The sequence below is a fragment of the Podarcis bocagei genome (genome assembly GCF_964188305.1).
Source record: "Podarcis bocagei genome assembly, chromosome: 16".
Lineage (NCBI taxonomy): Eukaryota > Metazoa > Chordata > Lepidosauria > Squamata > Lacertidae > Podarcis > Podarcis bocagei.
The window spans coordinates 35,247,416-35,273,001 of record NC_138142.1 but is presented as its reverse complement, the minus strand read 5'-3'; the positions used below and the strand labels follow the sequence as shown (position 1 = coordinate 35,273,001).

The following is a 25,586-nucleotide window of genomic DNA, read 5'->3' as shown; positions in this document are numbered from 1 at the left end:
TTTGCCAAGCCATGAGTCAGAATACCCTGTCCTTTACTGACCTGTTCCCCACCTCCGAGCGCAGGGCAGCTGTGTTCTCCAACTGAGACACCGGCGAGCTCCAGAATCAATATTTCCCTTCTGCTCGGCTGGATCCCTGTGCTGAAGGCGCATGAAAAATTCATGTGCAGTGAGATATGGATGTAAGGGAGGGAGAGACCGAGAGAGAGAAGTCGGGGAAAACAGACTTATATTTCTTGGAGGTCTGCTGCTTTGCTGGTGGAATAATAATAATAATAATAATAATAATAATAATAATAATAATACAGTGGTACCTCAGGTTACATACGCTTCAGGTTACATATGCTTCAGGTTACAGACTCCGCTAACGCAGAAATAGTACCTCGGGTTAAGAACTTTGCTTCAGGATGAGAACAGAAATCGTGCAGTGGCAGCAGGAGGCCCCATTAGCTAAAGTGGTGCTTCAGGTTAAGAACAGTTTCAGGTTAAGAACGAACCTCTGGAATGAATTAAATACTTAACCTGAGGTACCACTGTAATAATAATAATAATTGCCCCAGCCACTCTGGGCAGCCTCCAACATACATAAAAACATAATAAAACATTACAAGGGGTGCTGGGGGTGTTTCGGGCATTTGTCCAAGTCCTTCCCCCATCCATCTGTGGCCAGAGAGCAATGGGTCAATGGTAGCCCCTGCCAACGACGACTTCCTCACCAAAGCAAATCATTCATCTGATCTGGTAGCCTTGCCAGAAACTATTTGCAGAAGGAGATGCTCTATGCCCACTGGACCAGGGAGGTGTCAGGTATGAAGCAGTTGCCATAGGAACCGAGAGGAAGGGGAACCTGGAACGGCAGCAGAGTGATGTCACTGCCCCAGGCTGCGCTCTGAGGCTGCAGGTTTGGGGCCAGGCCAGCTGAGCACTGATTGGGGGGGGGGGAGGAGACTGGAGAGCCTCTCCCTTCGTCACCCGCAGTCGAAGGCAGGAATGCTTCTGAATACCAGTTGCTGGAAACTACTGGAGGGACGCGGGTGGTGCTGTGGGTTAAACCACAGAGCCGAGGGCTTGCCGATCAGAAGGTCGGTGGCTCGAATCCCTGCAATGGGGTGAGCTCCCGTTGCTCGGTTCTTGCTCCTGCCAACCTAGCAGTTCGAAAGCACATCAAAGTGCAAGTAGATAAATAGGTACCACTGGCGGGAAGGTAAATGGCGTTTCCGTGCGCTGCTCTGGTTTGCCAGAAGTGGCTTAGTCATGCTGGCCACATGACCCAGAAGCTGTGCGCCGGCTCCCTCAGCCAGTAAAGCAAGATGAGCACCGCAACCCCAGAGTCAGCCATGACTGGACCTAACGGTCAGGTGTCCCTTTACCTTTACTGGAGGTGAGAGGGATGCAGGTGGCGCTGTGGTCTAAATCACAGAGCCTAGGGCTTGCCACCATTGCTCAGTCCCAGCTCCTGTCCACCTAGCAGTTCAAAAGCACGTCAAAGTGCAAGTAGATAAATAGGTACCACTCTGGCGGGAAGGTAAACAGCATTTCCATGCGCTGCTCTGGTTCACCAGAAGCGGCTTAGTCATGCTGGCCACATGACCCGGAAGGTGTACACCGGCTCCCTCGGCCAATAAAGTGAGATGAGCGCCACAACCCCAGAGTCAGGCACGACTGGACCTAATGGTCAGGGGTCCCTTTACCGTTACCTTATAGTGCATAGGTAAAACTTAGATTTAGCACTCTGCCCAATTTTTGCCCTGCTCATCACTGGTGTGTGTGGCCCCCAGAATGCGGCCCTCAGGGTGAAAGAAGGCTCCCCATTTCTGAGCCAGCCTTTATGATTTGCATTTTACAAATTTCCATATAACCCACTTAATAGAATAAAACTCTCTGAGGCTTTAAAGACACTCTTGTGGGCAATGAGAAGTGAACAATAAGCAAATATTCCTTTTGGCACAAAGTTCCCAGCCTTCTTGCTTTTTCCTGGCAAAAGATTTGGGTCTCACCCTTGAGAACTGGCATACTTCAAAAAATAAATCTTAAAAACCCCATGTAAAAATGGGTCCATGAGAGATTGCACACTTAAATATAATTGGAAGCTGAGCTGGAGCGGAGGACGAGTATATCCTCTGTGTACTGTGTTTGAGACTCCCTCCCCATTCTCCCGGGACAGGTATGGCCCATACAGAGAATTTAGAAGCCTTGGAAACCCAGCTTTCATTTAAAAGCATATCCAGGGCTCTAGCCCTCATGAGAATGAAGATAAAATTGACCCAGAGCAGAAACCTGAAGGACTTTCCTGGTTTGCCAGCAAACCAGGCTTCAGATAGCCTTCAGGGAGCTGTCATTTCAGAGCCTAGGGCTTGCCAATCAGAAGGTTGGCGGTTCGAATCTCCGCCATGGGGTGAGCTCCCATTGCTCAGTGCCTGCTCCTGCCAACCTAGCAGTTTGAAAGCATGTCAAAGTGCAAGTAGATAAATAGGTACCGCTCTGGCGGGAAGATAAACGGCATTTCCGTGCGCTGCTCTGGTTCGCCAGAAGCGGCTTAGTCATGCTGGCCACATGACCCGGAAGCTGTACGCCGGCTCCCTCAGCCAATAAAGCGAGATGAGCGCCGCAACCCCAGAATTGTCCGTGACTGGACCTAATGGTCAGGGGTCCCTTTATCCAGCGGCGTAGCGTGAGTTGTCAGCACCCGGGGCAACGCAAGTAATTTGCGCCCCCTAACCCGGGGCAAGGCACGTAATTTGCGCCCCCCCAACCCCTAACCTGCGAGTTGCCGCTGGCGCTGCCGCCCAAACGACGCCGCTTGCCCGGAGGAGGAGGGGGGCAGAGAGGCGAGGAAAATGCAACGGCCCAGCAGCTGCAGCAGCAGCAGCGGAGGCGGGGCTGTGAGGAGGGGCTGCCTGGCGGGATCGGACGAGCACTGAGAGCCGCTGCCTGCCGGACGCCTTCAGCCCGGGCGCGCACACAGCTCGTCGGTTCCGCAAGACATGCGGCTCCGCTACAGCCTGCGCCCGAGGCTCTTCGGCGACTCCGGAGGCAGTGAGCACGCCCCCCCAGATGTTGCGCCCGGTGCGGCCGGCACCCCTGGCACCCCCCACGCTACGCCACTGCCTTTATCTTTACCTGACACAACTGTAAAGGGTGAAATCAACACAGGCAACTCTATTGTTGTTTTTGTTTAATGCTAACTTTACTATTCTGCTTTTCACCATCGGTTTGAAGGCAGTTTGCAAAATTAGCAAAAAAAACTTCCTAAAACAAAAGCAATAATTAAAACCAGCATTACAAAAAAAAAAGAAAGAAAGAAAGAGGAGGGGAACCCGAGCTGAAACCATTTTTAAAAGCAGGCTAAACAGTCTGCTCTTTAAAATATTTAAGCAGGTCTTGCCTCTCCCCAGGAACAGGTTCTGTGGGAGGAAGGGAAGGAGGCTAAAAATCACGAAAGGAGAATTAGCAACACACACCCCACTTAGGATTCTCTGGGGGTTGGGGAGGGGCGTGCAACATTTGAAATTGTAAAAAAAAACACCCCTAATAATTGTGGTGGCTTGTACTCATTGGTGCTGTTAGAGCAGCGGACCAAAAATAAAAGTAATATAAGTAAGGTAAAGGGACCCCTGACCATTAGGTCCAGTCACAGACGACTCTGGGGTTGCAGCACTCATCTCGCTTTATGGGCCAAGGGAGCCGGCGTACAGTTTCCAGGTCATGTGGCCAGCATGACTAAGCCACTTCTGGCGAACCAGAGCAGCAAATGGAAACGCCGTTTACTTTCCCACCGGAGCGGTACCTATTTATCTTTTTTTTTTACAATAATTTTTATTAACTGGCCAATCACATCAAATTAAATCATATCACATAAATTCCGAATTACAAAGCCGAATTTTAAATTTTGTTGGGGGGACCCATATTTCAAGATCCGAAGGGGGATTCTGATCATCTTCTTGCTGCTGCGTTAATGTCCCAATCAGTCCCAATCAGTCCAAACAAAGTTCATAGTTCTATCCCATCTTATCTTGCTGTTTCCACATCACATCTTGTTCATATATTTTCTCTTTTTTCTTTATGATCTCTTCTGATAGTCTCCTTAAGCCGATAAACACCAATAGTAATAATAGTCCTGTGTGAATTTTCCGTTCTTCCAATCCTCAAATCGAGATGGTTTCCATATATCGTCTCCTTCATAGATAACATCACTCTTTCCATCATAGTCTCATAAAACTGTCGCTCTGAGTCCCACTGAGGAGTTTAACCCACAATATATAAACAGCTCTATTTCTCTCTTTCTCCTCCCAGACTCAAGACCTCCGACAGAGCTTCCCAATATGGCAACGGCATTTTTAACTGCGTCATTCCCAAGCTCTTATACATTCCTCGCTCTTCTTAAAACATGCTTTGGTTCAAAAGTTTATCTCCACACAGCCTTAAATCCACAGCTTAAGTCGTTAAAACAACATGTCTGGCCCATAAGGGGAGGGGATTCTTGTTTAATCACATAGGGAAAGAAGGAAGAAGTTGTTTCCCCTCCCCCCTCAGTCATTTGCCGTACCTTGTCTTGGCGTATCTTCTCATGTTTTATTCTTATTTTGTTTTATCAGAGATCTCTTCTGTTAGCAGTCTTTACTCCCCATTCGTTCTTGAAATATGTGCATTCCTTTCATCCAAATTGTTTCCTTTGAAGTTCTGCATCTAGTGGCGCGAATCAGGGACGGCGTTCAGGAGTGCTGAAATCCCACAGGAGGGCTTTGTGCCTAGTGCCCCCACCCCCACAAATTTGGGGGTGGTGTGGGGCACAGCAGGCAAGGGCCGCCCCCCCACAATCCTGGGGGGGGGTTAAGGAGGCTAATTACCCCCATCATAGCCTCCAAATTACCTCGTGTGGGTCGGAGAGATGTTATTGTCAGCCATCTTCCAATGCGCCCCCTAGTGCCCCCCCGGTACCTATTTATCTACTTGCACTTTGACGTGCTTTCGAACTGCTAGGTTGGCAGGAGCAGGGACCGAGCAACGGGAGCTCACGCCATTGCGAGGATTCGAACCGCCGACCTTCTGATCGGCAAGTCCTAGGCTCTGTGGTTTAACCCACAGCGCCACCCGCATCCCTAAAAAAGTAGTATAGACACAAACAATTGGGAAACACTGGCCTGCAGGTGCTCTGATTGGAGAACAGCCTTTGCCAAAGGTGGTCATGGACTTTGAAGACACTCGAACTCAGGACAAAAGGGAGAAATGTGCTAAGAGGAAGGCACGTTTGGCAAACCCTCACTGTGATGAACTCCCACCCGGGAACCTATGTCCCCACTGTGGCAGGATGTGTGGGTCCAGAACTGGCCTCCACAGTCACTTACGGACTCACTGTTAAAACCGTGTTTATGGAAGACAATCTTACTCAGCTATGAGTGATCGCCAAAGAAGAAGAAAGAAGATCAACAGCAGGTGGCGCCAGAGCCGATGGCAGAGCCGAAGGCCAATTGCTTCTGCTCTTCCTTCCTGCTCTGTTCTACAAGGGCAAAACTGAGACCCAAGAGGAGAAAACTAACAGCCTGGGCTATCCATTGGACTGGCTGTAAGGAAGCAGGAAGGGGCCTGACCAGGAGTGTGGTGGCAAATTCAGAAGTGCAGGGTCCCTTCAAGATAGTCACAGAAATGGCCCCTCATACACCCCTAAGATTAGACAGCGATCATATAATTACAGTGATACCTCGGGTTAAGTACTTAATTCTTTCTGGAGGTCCGTTCTTAACCTTAAACTGTTCTTAACCTAGAAGCACCACTTTAGCTAATGGGGCCTCCTGCTGCCGCCGTGCCGCCGGAGCACAATTTCTGTTCTCATCCTGAAGCAAAGTTCTTAACTTGAAGCACTATTTTTGGGTTAGCGGAGTCTGTAACCTGAAGCGTATGTAACCTGAAGCGTATGTAACCCGAGGTACCACTGTATACAATTATGCAATAACCCTGGGCAACCGGGGGGGGGGGCACTGGCTGGATCTTTGCACCCCGGCACTGCATATGCTTAAAACAGCCCAGATTGGACTTTCTGTGGAGTGTGTGTTTTGTTTTGTTTTGTTTTGTTTTGTTTTGTTTTGTTTTGTTTTGTTTTGTTTTGTTTTGTTTTGTTTTACCTTACCTTACCTTACCTTACCTTACCTTACCTTACCTTACCTTACCTTACCTTGGGACGCGGGTGGCGTTGTGGGTTAAACCACAGAGCCTAGGACTTGCCGATCAGAAGGTCGGCGGTTCGAATCCCCATGACGGGGTGAGCTCCCGTTGCTCAGTCCCTGCTTCTGCCAACCTAGCAGTTCGAAAGCATGAACTGCAAGTAGATAAATAGGTACCGCTCCGGCGGGAAGGTAAACGGCGTTTCCGTGCGCTGCTCTGGTTCGCCAGAAGCGGCTTAGTCATGCTGGCCACATGAACTGGAAGCTGTACGCTGGCTCCCTCGGCCAATAAAGCGAGATGAGCGCCGCAACCCCAGAGTCAGTGACGACTGGACCTAATGGTCAGGGGTCCCTTTACCTTTTACCTTACCTTACCTTACCTTACCTAGATCTGGCACCCGTTTGGTCGGAAGCAGGCCCTGCAAGTGGGCCCACGCACAACAGGTGCTTGCCAAGCCAAAACAGGTTCCAGCTGACAGGTGCTAACGCCCGTATCCTTGCCCTTTCCCCAGGTGAGCGAGGACTGGAAGTACGTTGCCATGGTGATCGACCGCCTCTTCCTGTGGATCTTCGTCTTCGTCTGCGTCTTTGGCACCATCGGCATGTTCCTGCAGCCTCTCTTCCAGAACTATGCCACCAACTCCCTCTTGCAGATCAACCACGGTGGTTCCGGCTCCAAGTAGCAACTGGACTCGCCCTTCTCCTTGGCCAAGCTTTTCAGAGAGGCGGGCCAAGGAAGATTAAAGAGAGAGGGAGGGAGGAGGGAGGGAGATGGAGCGGGACAGAGAGACACCCTACCCGATCTCTACATTTACGGACGCCGGCCTGAGGTGCGCTCAATATGGGATTGTGGGCCCTTTCCCCTGCTGTCTGCCATTGCCCCGGCTCAAGCTTCAGTACTGAGAACAGAGCCTTGCTTGCAGAGAAGCGGACCAGAGCTAAAACGACAATACTGGAATAGGTTGGTTTCTTCCGGGCTGCCAGGATGATATGGTAGCTCAACAGTAGAGCACCTGCTTTGCATGCGGAAGGTCGTAGGTTTGATCCCCGGATTCCCCACTTAAAAAAAATAATGGGTGGTGGTGGTGGGAAAGGTTGCAGCAGGGTCAGGCCTGGCTGTCTGATCTGCTTATTTTAGGCAGCTTCCTCCATTCCCATTGATCGGAGGTGTCAGTTCCAAGCAGCCAGGAGGTGTCAGTTCCTTCCAAGAGGCTGAGGTCAAGTTCCTGGACGGCTGTCTGGATGCGTTATGGGGCACAGGGGGCAGTGAGTCTTGCAGCCTCGAGGGCATTTTGGATACAGACTACAGCTTTCTCTCTGCCCCCCACCCCATACTCCCTGGCTTGTGCCAATTATGGGGAACCAGCTCCCAACTCAGGGAAAAAATAATCATCATCTATGTGTCTATATAGAATTAAATATCCACATCTACACCCTCCATCTCTGAGGAGCAGCTACAGATTGGAAGGCCACCCTGTGGCGCAACCCTCGGCGGGGAGAGGTGTGGGGTGGGGAGAGCTTGGCAGAAAAAAAGGACATTTCGCAGGGGGGCTCCTAGGACCACCCGTGAGATTTGACCAATACATCCACAAGGTCAGGTGGCAACCCTGCCCGAAGAAGGGACTCTCGGGATCTCTCAGGACAGACTGATGCCAGGACCAGCTCCCCTAACAATATGTGTGTGTGGTTGGCCAGAGGAGAGGGAGCGTAGACTGGTGCTCCAGCCACCCAGGGTCCAGTTCAGGCGGGGTCTTCCACTCTGGGCCATCACCAGCAGCCTCGGTAGAGAGACCAGTGTCCCCCCACAGCGCCATTGGGTGTGTCTTCCTGACCCTGTTCTCTTCTGCTCCTGAAAAGCCAAACGCTGACACCGCAATACCAATAAAATAGGTCACATAGATGGGAGAGATTCCTTCTTTTGGTTCAGCTGTGTGCGAGTGGTTGTTTTTTAAGCGCATTTCAAGGTTAGGGTTGCTGCTACCACGCAATTTCTGTTCTCATCCTGAAGCACCACTTTAACTAATGGGGCCTCCCGCTGCCGCCGCGCCGCCGGAGCACGATTTCTGTTCTTATCCTGAAGCAAAGTTCTTAACCCAAGGTACTATTTCTGGGTTAGCAGAGTCTGTAACCTGAGGTACCAACAACAACAACAATTTATTTGTACCCCACCCATCTGGCTGGGTTTCCCCAGCTGTTCTGGGCGGCTTCCAACGAAAAACATTAAATACATTAAAATGTCAGACATTAAAAACTTCCCTAAACAGGGCTGCCTTCAGATGTCTTCTAAACTGTAAAGGCCAAACCAACATCCTGTTTAATCTACAGATAATAGTAATAAGGGCTACCTTTGAAGGTGACCCGGAAACTACAACTAATCCAGAATACGGCAGCTAGACTGGGGACTGGGAGCGGCCACCAAGACCATATATAAAACTGTCCTGAAAGTGTTGGTGCTGACCTTTAAAGCCCTAAACGGCCTTGGTCCTGTATACCTGAAGGAGCGTCTCCATCCCCATTGTCCAGTCCGGACACTGAGGTCCAGTGCCGAGGGCCATCGCTCGCTGCGAGAAGTGAAGCTACAGGGAACCAGGCAGAGGGCCTTCTCGGCAGTGGCGTAGCGTGGGGGGCGCAGGGGGGGCCTGGCCGCACCGGGCGCAACATCTGGGGGGGCGCGCTCGCACTCGCAGCTCTCTGCCCCTACCTGGTTAGGGGGCGCAAATTACTTGCCTTGCCTCGGGTGCTGACAACCCACGCTACGCCACTGCTTCTCGGTAGTGGCACCCGCCCTGTGGAATGCCCTCCTATCAGATGTCAAGGAAATAAACAACTGTTTGATTTTTAGAAGACATCTGACAGCAGCCCTGTTTAAGGAAGTTTTCAATGTTTGATGTTTTATCGTGTTTTTAATATTCTGTTGGGAGCCTCCCAGAGTGGCTGGGGAAACCTAGCCAAATGGGTGGGGTATGAATGAATGAATAAATTGTTGTTGTTGTTGTTGTTGTTGTTGTTGTTGTTGTTGTTGTTGTTGTTGTTGTTGTTGTTGTTGTTACCCCACCCATCTTGCTGGGTTTTCCAGGCCACTCCGGGCAGCTTCCAGCATAATATAAATTCAATCCAATCCAGATCCACACTGAGCTTTTAAATAAGCAAAGAACCTCCTGCAGAAGTCCCTAGTCCTCAACATAGTGACAAAATACTGGAAAATATGGGGTGGAGAAGAGAGAGGTTCTGTTAAGTCACCGCAGAGGAATGACAGTTTAGAGTGGCACCATAGTGCTTTGAATGTATGGTGTCTAAAAGCATCAATAATAGCTAGATAATGATAATGATAAACGGCCTCGGTCCAGTATATCTGAAGGAGCGTCTCCACCCCCATCTTTCTGCCCGGACACTGAGGTTCAGCTCTGAGGGCCTTCTGCCAGTTCCCTCGCTGCGAGAAGCCAAATTACAGGGAACCAGGCAAAGGGCCTTCTCGGTGGTGGCACCTGCCCTGTGGAACATTCTCCCACCAGATGTCAAAGAGAAAAACAACTACCAGACTTTTAGAAGACATCTGAAGGCAGCCCTGTTTAGGGAAGCTTTTAATATTTGATGTATTATACTATTTTAATATTTTTTTGGAAGCGGCCCAGAGTAGCTGGGGAGGCCTAGCCAGATGGGCGGGGTATTAATAATAATAATAATAATAATAATAATAATAATAATAATAATAATAATATTTATACGCCACCCATCTCTCTGGGTTTCCCAGTCTGATCTATTCAGCAACTTTCCCCCCACTGCTGTCCTGCAAACCAAAATATGCTAAACTCTCTCCTGTTCTTTCTGAGTCTCCGGCTGCTTCCTTCCAGCTGGATCTGCATACATCACCCCCAAACACTTAACACGTGGCTGGCTCTGCCAAACTGCCTGGATGGTGTCCCGCTACCCCCGCTGCCCCCGCTTTTCATCCTCAAGACAAGGCAGAAAGAAGCTCGCTGCAGAAGCACCATCTCCTGGCTCCCTCTGAACCACAGCAGATGGCAGGCCGGCAGGCTGGCTTTCCACTTCAGTTCCACCGGTTCCAACACTCCACCTGGCATGGTGACCCAGCCGCAACCAGGCCGGCCGATCTTTTTAGCTGAGAGCAGAGAGACAGGGGCAGAAGGCTCAGAGTAGCATAGCAGAAGCGCCAACCTTTAGGAAGGGCGGCAGCAGAGCGATGGAGACCCTGTAGAAAGTCCCACCTTCGACCCCCAACATCTCCAGGCAGGGCTGGGGGGAAACCTCCCTGCCTGAAACCCTGGGGAGCTGCTGCCAGTCAGTGCAGACACCACTGATCTAGATGGGCCAGTGGTCTGCCTCAGTGTAAGGCAGCTTCCTCTGTTCAGCATTAGACACATGGACCCCAGGCGATGATAGCTCACCAACAGCAAACAAATAAATAAAACCTCTGTGTAGAAAGCAGTCTGCCTTTCAGGACCAGCTGCTGCCAGCAGAGGCAGGAAGAGGCCAGTTGCACTCATGCCTCGCTTGTGGAAAACAGGATGTTGGGTTAGGATTCAGTAGGACTCTTCTCCCAACAACCGTGGAAGTGTAAGCCTACAAGAGATGTAAAGGTAAAGGGACACCTGACCATTAGGTCCAGTCGTGACCTAATACAGCTTCCGGGTCATGTGGCCAGCATGACTAAGCCGCTTCTGGCGAACCAGAGCAGTGCGCGGAAACACTGTTTACCTTCCCGCCAGAGTGGTACCTATTTATCTACTTGCACTTTGACGTGCTTTCGAACTGCTAGGTTGGCAGGAGCAGGGACCGAGCAACGGGAGCTCACCCGGTTGCGGGGATTCGAACCGCCGACCTTCTGATCAGCAAGCCCTATGCTCTGTGGTTTAACCCACAGCGCCACCCACATCCAGAGGCCTAAAGGGGCACGTCTGATTCCCAGACCTGAGCTTCCCCAGCCCTTCAACCAAGGCCCTTCCCACTCCACAAAGTTTCAGCCTGTGAAGATTTAAGCAGCAGTGCCAGAACAAAGAGACTAGCGAATGTTTTACTCTGCAGTCGGTGTAGCTTGAGCCTCGAGGAAGCACAGGCAGTGGTTATTTCCGAGTCCCTGGGGGGACCATTACTCTCTTTTCTCCATCCCACACATGCCAACCTGCTGGGTAAACGCAAGTGGCGCACTCAAGTTTAACCAGGAATTGGTGCTTCCGATTGTGATCCAGGGCTCGAAAACCTTACCAAGCCATCGTTTCTTACACCAACAGCATAGCAGAATGATCAATTATGTGCCCAACAGATACACACACAAGCCTATCCCAGGCAGATAAACAAGAGGAATTAAAATATCACGGTATTTAAAAAAGAGGTTAAGTGTTACGTGGAGGGAGGGAGGGACAGAAATATTGTAATAGGTTGGGAAAACCCACCCACTTTCATACCTTACCTATTAATGCACATAGGAGGAAAGAGGAAGCAGCTATCCTGAACGAGGGCTTTATTCTGCCCAGGGCTGCGCTCAGTAGAGGCTGGTGCATTAGGGCAGATGGGGCAATGCCAGCCCAAAGCCTTATTTCTTACCACCAGCCCAGGGGGCAGCACTGCCCATTAGCTCCCTCTTCTTTAGTCTCAGAGTTGCCCCTGTAGACATCAGCCGTGGGGAGGGCGAAGAGCGCTAGGATCTGCTGGCTCTGCCTGCCATTGGCTCTCTGGCGCCATCTACCTTTGGGCTCCCTGCCTTCCACCCTATCGTTTTCTCTGGGCACCAGTCTTTGCGAGTGGCAAGGTGGAGGGATGTGGGCGGGCAACGCGAGGGGCCAGAGCCTCTCTTTCTCTCTCTCTGTCACCTTTCTTCCCTTCCAGCCTCCCCCCACCCAAGGTGGCTGCTTAAATAAATAAATAAATAAATAAATAAAATAATTTATTATTTATACCCCGCCTGGGCAGCTTCCAACAGAACACTAAAATACAATACCCTATTAAACATTAAAAGCTTCCCTAAACAGGGCTGCTTTCAGATGTCTTCTAAAAGTCTGGTAGTTGTTGTTCTCTTTGGCATCTGATGGGAGGGCGTTCCACAGGGCGGGTGCCACTACCGAGAAGACCCTCTGCCTGGTTCCCTGTAACCTGGCTTCTTGCAGCGAGGGAACCGCCAGAAGGCCCTCAGCGCTGGACCTCAGTGTCCAGGCAGAACGATGGAGGTGAAGACGCTCCTCCAGGGAAAAGGCTGCTCCTGCCCAAGTAACAAAGCGATTGCTTGCAGAGGTCTTGGCTCCCCCCGCTCTCCTCCCGCCCCCCCAGCCATTTCAGCTTCTTCCCCCACCCTCCTTCCCAAATGAAATTAAGCACATAGATCCACCTTAGAGAATCTCATGGGAGATGGTCTCCCCCCTCCCAAAAGAGGAACAAAAAAACAAAAAGATGTTTGCTTTGCCCCCTCTCCCCTGGGAAAAGAAAAAAGAATCACACCAGCAAAACCAATACAGAAAACCTTTTTTTATTATTATTATTTTCAGGCGGAATGTGGTGACTTCAGTTGTCAAACGATGGTATCTAGAGGGGCAATAAAAAGCAGACTTGCCAAAAAAAGGGGGGAGGGGAGGAAATAACCTGAATTACAATAGTGGTGGGAGAAGGATCAGATTTGCCTTGAATAAATTTACATCTGTTTTTTATTATTATTTGCTCGCCAGCGCCTTCGCGACTAAGGAAGGAAATGAACTGTGCGTCATGAGGGACAAAGTGGGGAGATGAGGGACGGAGGAGAGGCTGCCGCCTTTCGACAGAAAAAAGAGTTTGCATAAAGAGAGCTCTCCCCAGTTAATTCCACTACAGCAACTGCCCAGACGTAACTGATGGGGAGGAGAAAAGCTGGTGGGGGCAAAATAAATCCCCAAAGCCTGGGATCCTTTGCATTTCAAATGCACCTTTAGAAAACGAAAAACAAAAAACAAAGGCTGCTTGGAACATCAGGGGGAAGGATTCCACAAATAAGACAAACCACTGCCAACTCTATAGCAGCCAACACCTTGGAACTGGAGTTTTATATACATATATTTAAAAATTGAGGGCTAGTAACTTAAAAGAAAGGGGGAGCGTGGGAATTCTCAGGTGTTAGAAGGAATCAAGGGATGACCCCATATTTAAACATTCACAGAAACCCGGTAGTATGTTTCTAGGCTGGGCCGCCACAGAGACTACAGCTAGGACATACTTGCTTGAGTGACTGCTCCTCCGTGCCTTTTAATATTAAAAATTAAGGTGAGTCTGGCTGGCTCTCACGACAGCAGGTGTCAATACAGAACAGGGAGGAAAGGAGTTTGGGAGAATGTGGGGGAGCTGTGCGGTTTTAGCTTAGAATGAACTCAGAAAGGCTGGGCTGTCTCGCTGGGAACAAGGCGAATTCAAGAACATTCCAAAGATTCGGGGAAAGGGGAAATTATCACACATACACCCCCCCCATTAAAAAAAACCCGGAATTATACCATAACCTGGCGGTGCGATGGGTAAATGTTGTAGTGGCTCCAAAGGCAGAATTCTGAATTAAACAGAAAGGTAAGAGGAGGAGTTGGGTTATATATATCAGAAAATTAAATTCAAGTGAGGGGAAATCTCTGTGATGTTCCTAGAGTTCACCTTTATGCAAATCCATGGAGAGACAGAATTGATGTGGAAAAGACAGTGTGTGTGCATAATTACCAGTTCCTCAATTCACAGCTTTTAAAAATAAAATAAAAGGAGGGGTTCAAAGAATTGATTTTTTTAAAAAGAAAAGAAAAGAGAGGACAAGGCAGGCAGTCTTTTGACTAACCAGAAGGGGACAGAGATGGGGAGAGGGTGTTGTCACAAGACGAGCGTTGATGCTGGTGGAGCTCTCTTTATCTCTCAGGTTTGCACACTCGGATCACGTCTTTGCAATGTTCGTTGATAAGGGGGGGGGAATTAAAGGGGAGGGAAACTCCGCCCCCCCCGCTCCTTCCCCAATGCTGCCAATTTAAATCGGAAGGCCTCGCGGCAAATCCATAACCCTAAGTTAACATTCCTGCTTCCATTTTTAAAAAAAGAATACACACAACCTATGTTAATAAAAAAAATACCCCTTTCCTTTCACCCCTCCCCCCGCAGCCAAAAAAAAAGTAAAATAAAATAAAATAATAAAAATGCACAGCTTGCTAGACTTCGGACGGGCCAAAGGTCTTCTCTTCTTGGGGTTTGCAGATCCAGCTCCCGTAGCCCATCTCCTGCAGGGCCCAGAAGAATTGCCGCTTGGCACTCTGGTATGTGACGGCCGCTTCCTTGGCCTCCGAGTACACGGTCAGTTTCTGCAGGGCCTTGCGATCCATCTTGGCACAGAGCGATTGGAAGAGTGCAAACAGGTTCCTCTTGGAGACCCGGGACACGTCCAGTTTTGGTCTGAGGGGAGGGAGGAAGGAACGTAAAGGAAAAGGACTCCAGGAGGGAGCCTAAGTGTTTTGGTGTCCTCCTGGCTTTCCCACGGCAGTCGCCAGTGCTAGCAATTCAAACTGGACAACAGAAAGATAAGAATGTGCTGATCTTTCGTAAGAATGTGTCAAAACTGTTGGGGCCGTCCAGCTCGTATTACCTACACCAGTGACGGCCAAACTTGGCCCTCCAGCTGTTTTGGGACAATTCCCACCACCCCTGGCCACTGGTCCTGTTAGCTAGGGATGATGAGAGTTGTAGTCCAAAAACAGCTGGAGGGCCAGGTTTGGCCACCACTGACCTACACTGAAAGTATGTGCGAGGTTGGGTGTGTTCTCTGCTCTGCCTGGAGATGCCTGGGACCATCTTTGTGCAAAGGAAGTGTGTCTCCCCCACCCCCAATCCACACCAGGCGGTGCTCCCCCCCCCCCATTTACTCACTTTTCTTATATCTCATCCAGTGTCAGTTTCGTTGCTGGCCCCGAGCATGTGGATGGAATATGCATGAAAACAAAGGCAGCCAAAAATCTGCTTCCCACACCCACTGGAAGCAGCGACCCAACCATGCCTGATGTTGCGGTTACCCCTCTATGCCTCCCCTCTGATAGCTGTGCCCCACTCTTACCCATCTACTTTGCCTTTTGTGCCATCCAGGACTTCGACTTCAGAGTCATCAGGGAGGCACCAGTTGACGCTGGATTCCTTTGTCTTCCCCGTCTGCCTTGCGGAGTCGTAGACGCTGACTCTGCCAACCTGTGTTGGAAGGCAGAGAGAGAGAGAGAGAGAGAGAGAGAGAGAGAGAGAGAGAGAGATAGCAAAGTTGAATATTGTGTGTGTGTGTGTGTGTGTGTGTGTGTGTGTGTGTAAAGATAAAGGTATCCCTGATCATTCAGTCCAGTTGCGGACGACTCCGGGTTGCGGCGCTCATCTCGCTTTATTGGCCGAGGGAGCCGGCGTACAGCTTCCGGGTCATGTGGCCAGCATGACTAAGCCGCTTCTGGCGAACCAGAGTAGCGCATGGAAAGGCCATTTACCATCCCACCGGAGTGGTACCTATTTATCTACTTGCACTTTGACGTGGTTTCGAACTGCTAGGTGGGCAGGAGCTGGGACTGAACAACGGGAGCTCAATAACAAACAGTGTATCCAGTGGTTTTAACCAGGACCGAGTTTCAACACTGCGATATATCACCAGCTAAACGTCATGTTAAGAGTGATATATCACGATCTCTGAAATAAGGATGGACCTAGGTAGAGGCACTGGCTGGCACTTTGCCTCCAACAGCAGAGGTAAGAACATGCCCTAGCAATCATTGACAGCCTTATCCTCCACGCATGTACTAATTCTCTTTTAAAGCCATTCAATCTGGTGGCTATTCCAAAGCAACCTTCTTCCAAAGCAACTACTCTATTCCAAACTTAAAAATGGAAAGCGTAATGCTGGTGGTCAACAAAAGAGGTTTAAAGACTGTCTCAAGGCAAATTTTAAAAAATGTAGTATAAACACCAATGACTGGGAAACACTTGCCTGCGAGCACTCCAGTTGGAGAACAGCCTTGACCAAAGGTGTCATGGGCTTTGAAGACACTCGAACTCAGGGCACAAGGGAGAAACGTGGTAGGAGGAAGGCACGCTTGGCAAATCCACACCATGATCAACTCGTGCCCGGAAACCAATGTCCCCACTGTGGAAGGACGTGTGGATCCAGAATTGGCCTCCACAGTCACTTACGGACTCATTGTTAAAACAGTGTTTATGGAAGACAATCTTACTTGGCTACGAATGATCCCCAAAGAAGAAGATTCTGCCACATCTTGCAACAGCAAACTCAGCAGTCCATTGTGCAGAAGTACGTTATTTTGCCTGTTCTGAATCTTCCAACATTCAGGTTTGTTGGATGGGGCCAGAGTCTGAATACTAAGGAGGGAGAAAAGACTCTCCTCCCATCAATCCAATTTCTCCACAGGAGGCTTCGTTTTGTATACCTCTATAATATCCCCCACTTACTTGCTTTCCCTCCTCCAAACCAGAATTATGGAATTGTAGCATTGGAGAGCCATTCCCCAAGTGCCATCTAGCCCAACCCCTGGCTATGCAGGAATCTCAGCTAGACCGTAAGTGACAAATATTGCAGCTGCATAGTGAAAAGGTCCAGACACCTATGCTTTGAGCACGACTGAACTATGGGAAGGTGGCATACAAATAATTGATGATGGAGGAGGAGGAGGAAGACAAGGAATTAAAACCGCAACGGGAATCAAAACAGCGGTTACCTCCGGGTGATTGACAAAATACGGCTCGGGGAGTCCGGACTGGAATGTGTTGCCGTCTCTTGACATGCGGCAGCAGATGGCACGCGTCAAGTGACCTTGACTGTACAAGTAGCCTGGAAAGGGAACACAAAATGAGGTTGATGGCGCAGGCATATTTTTTTTTGAAAAAAGGAGCACAGATCAGCTGCTTCATCAACATGAAGGGCACCACCATCTTTGGAAGGGCTAGCGGCAGCTGCATCTTGGCAGGAAGGACAGAGGTTTAACACAAGTCTTGAGCACTTTGCCGCCTTTAAGACATTTATAGCCAGGGCCTGCTGCGTCCTTGTTATGAGACGGGGGCTTCCAAGGTCCCAAAAGAAGGAGGAGGAGGGGGGGAAACACCCAAATGAACATGCAGCAAAATCTCAACAGCCTCTTTTGCTTCCTATAGAGCAGGGATGGGAAAACTGGGCTATGTGGATGTTCTTGGGTTCCAGTTCCCATCAGCCCCCAGCCAGCAAGGCTAATGGGAGTTGTAGTACAGCAGCATTTAGAGAGCCCTACAGGTTTCCCAACCACTGCCCTAAGGTGAGTCATTTGTGGCAGAATTGCGTCTCTGTGCTCTCGAGTCTTCTCATCGACTGTGCCCATTATTTTTTTTGCGACTACTGCTAATCAGATATTCTACTTGTGCTTTGCCATGCCAGGGCAGGTTACAACAGTTTAAATGTGCTGCATTAAAACTGGTTAAACCAAAGATTTTTTTGGGGGGGTCTCTCTATATATATGGACAACCGCCCCCCAAAAAACACAATTTATACACCACTTAATTTTGATTATCTCTAGGCAGTGTATACCAAGCCCAACAAATAGAATCAAGATAAAACCAGTTAACCAACTGTAAAATCAGAACGGTGAAAGAATGGCTGCTGGGATTTATTATTATTATTATTTTTTAAGACTCCAGCAGATGCCAAAAAGTTCAACAGGGAAGGGGCATCCCTTCCCAGAACTGGGCCGACCATATGGAACGTGCATCAACTTCTCCAAAAACCTAAGTGGCCAGGCAGGGATAGAAGGAATCAAGCACTCCTAAGCTATTCTGGACCAAAGTCATTAAGGATGCTGGAAATTAATGTAGGAACCTTGAACTCAGCTTGGCAGCATCCTGGCAGCCAGGGAAAGGTTTTTGAGCAATGCACTGGCGACAGTCTGCCCCATCAACAACAGGAAATGTTTCTCTGGTGTCAAAGCTGCCCGGGGGGTGGGGGGGTGGAGAGAGGTGTGCCTTCTATGTACACGGAAAGCTGCACAGCCAAGGCACCAGGGCGCCTCTGCTAGGAGGGAATTCTGGGGCTGCCACAGAGAAGGCTCCCTCTTCTCCCAGGCCAATACCGCCCTTCCCCTGCTGATCTTAGCATCCAAGAGGGTCTGAATCTCTGTAGCGAAGGAAGTGGTCTTTCAGACATCTTGGAATGGAGTGGGGTAAAGTAATAGGTGCTTTGCGGGGGGGGTTATAGCTGAGAAGGCAGGAGAAAAGAGATACGAGATCCCCACACCCAGCAACAGGGAGGATGGAGAGATCCCTTACCAAGTGTGACTGAGCGGAGATAAACAGGCTGCAGGAAGTGGGAGAGCAGCGCCCCCTGCAGGCCCAGCACATTCCAGCGCAGAATCTTGTCGCTGCAGGACATGGTGCGGAGACGCTCGCCATGCTGGATCCCGTCCCACGTTGGCACGATGTCGCTGGATTCCACCGGGATAGTGCCTTCCCCTGCAGGAAGAGAGGGAGCCAGTCGGGAGCTGCCTTTGCTGGGATGGCCCAAAGGCCACACACACCCTCGCTAGAGTCCAAGGATGGCTGTCTCCAGCCGCTGCCGCCAGACAGATGCTGCTGGATCTTCAGAGAGGAGGGCATGGGGGCCAGGGCTTCTTCCAGCACCTGATGTTTTCAAAAGGTATGCTGCCTCTGCACAGAGAGGTTCCATTCAGCTGTTACCGCAGCATGAAAGAGGGCACAGCCCTCCAGAGTTCCCAGAGCATTTCAGCCTGGCTGAAATAGTGTCCTGGGCAGAGGGGCAGCCAGGGAAGCCTCGCAATGCCAGTAGCAAAACGAACAGCTACAGTGGTACCTCGGGTTACAGACGCTTCAGGTTACAGACTCCGCTAACCCAGAAATAGTACCTCGCGTTAAGAACTTTGCTTCAGGATGAGAACAGAAATCGTGCTCCAGCGGCGCGGCAGCAGCGGGAGGCCCCATTAGCTAAAGTGGCGTTTCAGGTTAAGAACAGTTTCAGGTTAAGAACGGAACTCCGGAACGAATTAAGTACTTAACCCAAGGTACCACTGTACAGTGGTACCTCTGGTTGTGAAAGTGATCCGTTCCAGAGGCCCGTTCGCAACCTGAAAAGCCCGCAACCTGAAGCACTGTATCTGCACAGGTGCGTGGCGCGGTTTGGCGCTTCTGCGCACGCGCGAGCGGCAAAAACCGGAAGTAACCCTTTCCAGTGCTTCCGGGTCGCTGCGGGACGCAACCTGAAAAAACGTAACATGAAGCAAATGTAACACGAGGTATGACTGCAAGGGGCCTGTCCACAAGACACTGACGCAAAAACCATGGACAAACTACGCAACAGAATGAAAAGACCACTATTCCCCCAGCCTTTTCCCTCCCCCTCTCTCTCCCCCTCCCCAGAATTGAAGGTGGAGATGCTATATGTACCTTTCCTTGCTTATCTGTATCACAAAAAACTTTACCATATTTTTCGCCCCATAGGACGCACCGGCCCATAGGACGCACCAAGTTTTTTGGGGGGGAGAAATAAAGGGGGGGAATCATTTTCCCCCAGGTGCTTGTGGGGCCAGCAGTGGGGAGAAGCGCTCTTCTCCCTGCCGCCCGCCTTCAGACCAGGTCCGGGGACAGCGGGAAGATGCGCTGCGCCTCCCAGCTGTCCCCGGAGCTTGCGGGGCTGGCGGCGGGGAGAAGCACGCGTCTCCCCACCGTCAGTCTCCAAACCACATCGGGAGACAGCGGGATGGCGGCATTCCGCCTCCCCGCTGTCCCCCGACCTTGTGGGACTGGCGCTAGGGCTCTCCTGAAGCCTGGAGAGCGAGAGGGGTCGGTGCGCACCGACCCCTCTCACTCTCCAGGCTTCAGCGAAAGCCTGCATTCGCCCCATAGGACGCACACACATTTCCCCTTTATTTTTGGAGGGGGAAAAGTGCGTCCTATAGGGCGAAAAATACGGTCATTAAATAGCCAATTTAAAAAAAGAGAAAATCACCGTTCCGTATTGCAACAGGCATTGGGCTGCATACAATGAAAAGAAGTTATTGCTGCTACTGGATGGACTGACTGACTGAGTATAAGGCAATTAGAAGGCTGGAAACTGTATCCTTAAAAAAACTGCATACCAGAATACCCGACTGCACAGGTAAAAGCTGAAAAAGGGAAGGAACAAAACCCCAGTCGCCGGGCTCAGTTCCCCTGGCACTCACCGTTTTCAACTTTTGTGCGCAGCTTCCCCTGCTTGGGATTCTCGAAGAGCGGCTGGTGCTGGCCTTCCCCCACTGTGTTGGCCTGGTCGGTGCAGGATTTGTCAAAGAGAGCCCCGTCCCCACAAGGTGCCGTGCTAGGGGGCAGAAGAACAAGGCACACCCTGAACCCGAGAGGCTATTAAGTAATCAGTGTGGGCTGCTTTTCAGCAGGTCCCCCTGAAACAGGGCTCAAGCAAATTCTTAAAATGGCAATTGAAAAGGCATTGTGCTAAATGGCCCTTCTAGCCCAAGGAGAGAGCAGCTCAGGTCCTACGGCCAAATGCAGACCTGCAGGCCTCTCTATCTGACCCCTGGGCAGTTCCACCTCCCTCACAGAGCTCGCTGCGGGGAAGCAGCCTTGGACGGGGCCTTTTCTGCGGCAGCCCCCAAGCTGCAGAATTCCCTCCCGAGAGAGGTGCGCCTGTCACCTTCACTAACATGGTTTTCATTGTGTGCTGAAGACACACCTCTTTGCCCTGCCCTTTTGACACTTGAACGGTGTGTTTGGGGCGACCCCACCCTGTTCCTGCGACTGCAATTTGTTCTGAACTGCTCTTTAAATGGTTGCGACCTGCCCTGGGACCTTAAGGGGAGGGGCAGGAAATAAAATCAATGTCACCCTGTCTGCCTGCTGTGTGGAACACTTATTTACCCCTGCCCAACTCTTCCCTTTGCTGTTTTTTGGGTTCCCCGATAGCTCCTTCCCCGTGTTGCATTCAACATCCCCTGCAAAACACAGCACAATCAGGCACACACCCCCACACCCCCCCCTCAGCCATCTTGCACCGCTGCACGCAGGCCAGGCCCCGGCTGGTGCTCACCTGATGTACAGGTGAAAAGTGATGTCGTCTTTGATCTTCAGCTTGCCATCCTCCAGGGGCTGGAAGATGCTGTCTTCGGGTGCCGAGGGGTCAAACTTCATGAGCTCTGTGTAGAGGAACCTGGAAGAACACCACCACAATGTGAAGCGGTGCCTGGTCAACCTTCCTGGCCTTGGGACCCCATTCTGCACACGCTTACTTGGCCGTAAAGCCCCACATAGCAAGGTTGCCCCCCCCCAAGTAGGACTGCAATGTTTAATCAATCAGTTGTTTGGCTTTCCTTTCCCCCTCCTGCTCCTTGTTTAACTGCTTTTTAAACAGGTTTGCCGTTTTGAAATTTTAATGCAGGCTTTGGGAGGTTCTGGTGGCCTCGAAAGTGGGATGTGTTAAAATCTAAATAAATGATAAATAGGTGCTTCAAACCATCAGGAAGCAGTTTATAAAACAACTATTGCACGGTGTTAGGGTTTTACTGTATATTTCATCATTTTAAGGTATCATTATTCATACTTGCCAGTCACCACCCTGTAAAGAGGGGTAGACAGCGAAAGAGAAAAGGGGGTGCCTCACCCTCCACCAGCCTCTCTGTCCCCTCCCAAAATATTATATCTCTCAACAGAAAAAACCAAGTTCCTCACCCCTGTGTGTTACAGATAAAGGTTGCCATCATTAAATATTCCATTCATTCACAATATCGCTCACAACGACCTGCAAGGTAGGACCAGTGCCTAGTATTCTGTCCTTGAACAGGGGCTGGGCACTCAACACATGCCCCATTCTGGGCAGATCTCTTCTGAATGGCCTTGCTTGGCTTCCCGCTTCCGCTTCCTCACCTTATGAAACCCCTCCTGGAAATGATCTCCGCATGACAGTCATTGACCGTCTCCCCTTTCAGGCTCAGCTCCTCCCCTTTCACACAGCGATTCCCTGAGAGGCAAGGAGGAGAAAGAAAGCGGTCAGGAAAATACTGCATTAACAGACCCCGCGCGAAGGGCTTGGTGTGAACAAAAGGAGAGCCGAATTTGTTTACTTCCAGGTGGTTGTTGTGTGTGTGTGTTTTTAACAACAGACCAAGGAATCCTTAGCGGTTTGCTGGGACAAAGAGTTGTCACTCGCGAGCCGTCACTGAATATGAGCCTGCTGTAGAACCTGATGCCATGCTACAGTTTACGTAATGCACTCCACAAATCCACCTTGGGAAGCTGCACAATATGGACTGTGCTTGCAAAGCCGTGTTTTACAACGAGAGCAAATCTATACGGACTGGTCTTCTGCAGCAGCTGAATTGCATTCCGATTGTTCTATCCCCCTTGATTACTTATTTATTTATTAAACGAAAAGACGGCTGAGGCTAGTTTCCAATTTCATTCTGGGTTTGATTTTAAAACCCTCTTCATGAAAGAAAAACCACCCAAAACATAGGGCACTTATTCCCAGGGGAAGAGGCAGCTAGTGGTTTGTACAGGGTTTTCCCTGGCACCCATAAGCCCTTCCATGTGCTGCCCCTGGGGTCGCGAGATGAGTGCGGCTGTCTTTTCCTCCACTGAAAAGCACATGGAGCTGAAGGAGGAAGTTGGAAGAGTGATAACTTGATAACTCTTCCCCATTTCCTCTTTCAGCTTTATGGGGCTTTTCAAAGCTCATATTAATTCTGCTGGATCTGATTTCACTCAAGATTCCATTAATAGAACAGCAACAAGCAGGCAGGGTGCCTGCTTACTCCATTTCTATCTGGCTTTTCTTTGGGGGGGGGGGGCGAGAACGAAGTGACCTGAGTGGGTGGTGTCCAAAAATAATCTGTTCCCCGTGACCTTTTTTTTTTTTTAAAAAAAGTTTTTGTTTAGAGCAAGATTTCCCAAACTTGGGTCTCCAGCAGTTTTTGGACTACAACTCCCATTGTCCCTAGTTAGAAGGAACCAGTGGTCAGGGATGACTGGAATTGTAGTTCCCAAACCGCCGGAGACCCAAGTTTGGGAAACACCAGTTTAGAGTCATTTAAATAAAGGTAAAGGGTAAAGGGACCTCTGACCATTAGGTCCAGTCACAGACGACTCTGGGGTTGCGGCGCTCATCTCACTTTATTGGCCGAGGGAGCTGGTGTACAGCTTCCGGGTCATGTGGCCAGCATGACTAAGCAGCTTCTGGCGAATCAGAGCAGCACATGGAAACGCTGTTTACCTTCCCGCCAGAGCGGTACCTATTTATCTACTTTTACTTCATGCTTTCAAACTGCTAGGTTGGCAAGAGCAGGGAACGAGCAACGGGAGCTCACCCCGTTGTGGGGATTTGAACCACCGACCTTCTGATCGGCAAGCCCTAGGCTCTGTAGTTTAACCCACAGTGCCACCCGCATCCCTTAGAGTCACTCAGCCATGGCTAAATGGAGCTTTTAAGCAAGATTCTTCCCAGCTCTGATATGAGTAATCCCCCTGCCCGGACTAGAAGCATCCCTTACCTGTTCCGATGCTCACCACGACCCCCAGGCCCTCTTGCCCTCGCCTCATGATGATGGCGGCCAGGATCTTCCGCCCGAGCAAGCTGTGCTGGATACGTGCGGTCAGGGTGTTGAACCGCTGGTGGCTCAGCATAGCGATCTGGTCGTGGAGTGTGCTTCCGCTCACGGGGAGCTGCGAGATGGAAGAAGAAGAAGGGGAGGCTGGGAGTTTTCACAGCCGAAGAACAAGGCCCAGGGGAGAGGGGAGAGAAGCAAACTGCAAGGAAGCCTCTCTGGACATTGCTGGACTTCAACTCCCATCAGCCCCAGCAAGAATGGCCAATGGCTCAGGGTGATGGGAGCGGTAGTTCAGCAACATCTACGGGTCCAAGGTCTTCCCATATGGCCCATTAACAGCGAAAGGAGAGGCAAGCGAGGGTGGCAGTGTTACCTCTGTGATGGTCAGGCCTTCGGAGTTCTCTGCCTTCTCCGTCTCCCCGATCAGAACCCGGAGTGCCGCGTCGGCAGCCTCCTGCTTGCCTTGCTTTTTGCTGTGCGCCGTGACGGCCGGGAACCAGCGGCCGCCCACTTTGGCTTGGAAGACGAATCTGCCAGGAGGAGGAAAATCATCAGAGAAGGTGCAGGTTCAGTAACCGAGGGGCCCTGGGTGAGGTTGGCGCTATAAGATCAAGAGCCCCAGCAGGAAAACAATGCACAGGAAGACCTTGAGAGAGTTGGAAAGGTCAGAAAGAATGCAGCAAGCTTGAGTAAAGCCCGAAAAGGGACTGGCTGGGTCCTACCCCCACCCTTGTTCTGTTTTTAAGATCAGCCTGCTAAGAGGCTGCTGGACTTCCACCAAGCAGGCTGGATCGCTACATCTCTCCAAAGGGGACACCTGAGGCCGTCCAGGTGTGGCTGGACAGGTGTTGGAAGCCTGACCTCGTCTGGAGGGCCCTAAGAGGTGCCCCATCCTCAGCTTACAGTCCAGGGCAGCCATGTGGTAAATAATAATCGTAATACAGTGGTGCCCCGCAAGACGAATGCCTCGCAAGACGGAAAACTCGCTAGACGAAAGAGTTTTCCGTTTTGGAGGTGTTTCGCAAAACAAATCTCCTATGGGCTTGCTTTGCAAGAAGACAATGTCTTGCGAGTTCCTGCTGTTTTTCCCCCCTCCCCCCTTTTTCTAAGCCGCTAAGCCGCTTATCAGCTGATCCGATCAGCAGATAAGCCGCTAAAAGCCGCTAATAGCGCTAATCCTTCAATGGGCTTGCTTCGCAAGACGAAAAAACCGCTAGACGAAGAGAATCACAGAACGGATTCTTTTCGTCTTGCGAGGCACCACTGTAATAATAATTCAATTTCTTGCCATAAGGTCCCAGGGCAGGTTACAATGATTTAAAATACAATATTAAAAACAATTTGAGAACAAATTATAGCCACAAGGACAGAGCAGGACATATTAACAGGAGAAAGCGGACCGAGAAATGTTTTTTCTCCCTCTCTTGTAAAAGGGGCATCCAAGAAAGCTGGGTGTAAAAGGACTTCAGGCAACAGTGACAGAACTTGCTTCTGCAGGAGGGGGTGATGGCCACTGACCTGGATGGCTTTAGACGAGGATTGGACAAATTAATGCAGGATAAGGTTATCAAAGACCACAATGGCTATTCTCTGCCTCCACAGAGGCACCAGCTCCTGAAAACCACAAGAGAGGATTCCCCCCCTCCTTTCTTTCCATTTCCCTCTTTTTCCTTCCGTTCCTTTTTAGATTTAGATTTTTTAAAGTGTTTCTTTCATTCTGGTGCATTATAAAAACACACCTTGCATTGAGTATGAACTTTCATATATCTGTGGACAAGTATCCAGAAAATAGAAGATGATGATGATAATACAAGTCGTACCTCGAGTTACAGACACTTCAGGTTGTGTTTTTTCATGTTATGGACGTGCTGAAACCTGG

At 50.2% G+C, this 25,586-nt stretch overlaps 2 protein-coding genes and 1 long non-coding RNA gene across 9 annotated transcripts in view; 2 read left to right on the top strand and 1 right to left on the bottom strand.

The window, feature by feature from the left end:
- Positions 1–8,080, top strand: part of CHRNB2 (cholinergic receptor nicotinic beta 2 subunit) — a 42,716-nt gene extending 34,636 nt beyond the window's left edge. Inside the window, exon 6 of the mRNA XM_081173654.1 lies at positions 6,671–8,080. Within this exon, the coding sequence (XP_081029780.1) occupies positions 6,671–6,841 (171 nt within the window). The 3' untranslated portion in view covers positions 6,842–8,080. The remainder of the gene's footprint in view (positions 1–6,670) is intronic.
- Positions 8,081–12,586: 4,506 nt separating this feature from the next.
- LOC308575311 lies at positions 12,587–13,899 on the top strand. Its single transcript, XR_014002759.1, has 2 exons — positions 12,587–13,310; positions 13,347–13,899. It is a non-coding gene; the product is annotated as an uncharacterized lncRNA (long non-coding RNA).
- A 10-nt stretch (positions 13,900–13,909) lies between these two features.
- ADAR (adenosine deaminase RNA specific) overlaps positions 13,910–25,586 on the bottom strand; it is a 38,046-nt gene continuing 26,369 nt past the window's right edge. For all 7 annotated transcript variants that reach the window (XM_081173470.1, XM_081173471.1, XM_081173469.1 and 4 more), the window contains exons 7-15: positions 24,081–24,237; positions 23,651–23,822; positions 22,029–22,122; positions 21,196–21,315; positions 20,336–20,469; positions 18,429–18,611; positions 16,856–16,968; positions 15,208–15,335; positions 13,910–14,552 (exon numbers count right to left, since the gene is read on the bottom strand). In XM_081173470.1, the coding sequence (XP_081029596.1) occupies positions 14,312–14,552; positions 15,208–15,335; positions 16,856–16,968; positions 18,429–18,611; positions 20,336–20,469; positions 21,196–21,315; positions 22,029–22,122; positions 23,651–23,822; positions 24,081–24,237 (1,342 nt within the window). In that variant the 3' untranslated portion in view covers positions 13,910–14,311. The remainder of the gene's footprint in view (positions 14,553–15,207; positions 15,336–16,855; positions 16,969–18,428; positions 18,612–20,335; positions 20,470–21,195; positions 21,316–22,028; positions 22,123–23,650; positions 23,823–24,080; positions 24,238–25,586) is intronic.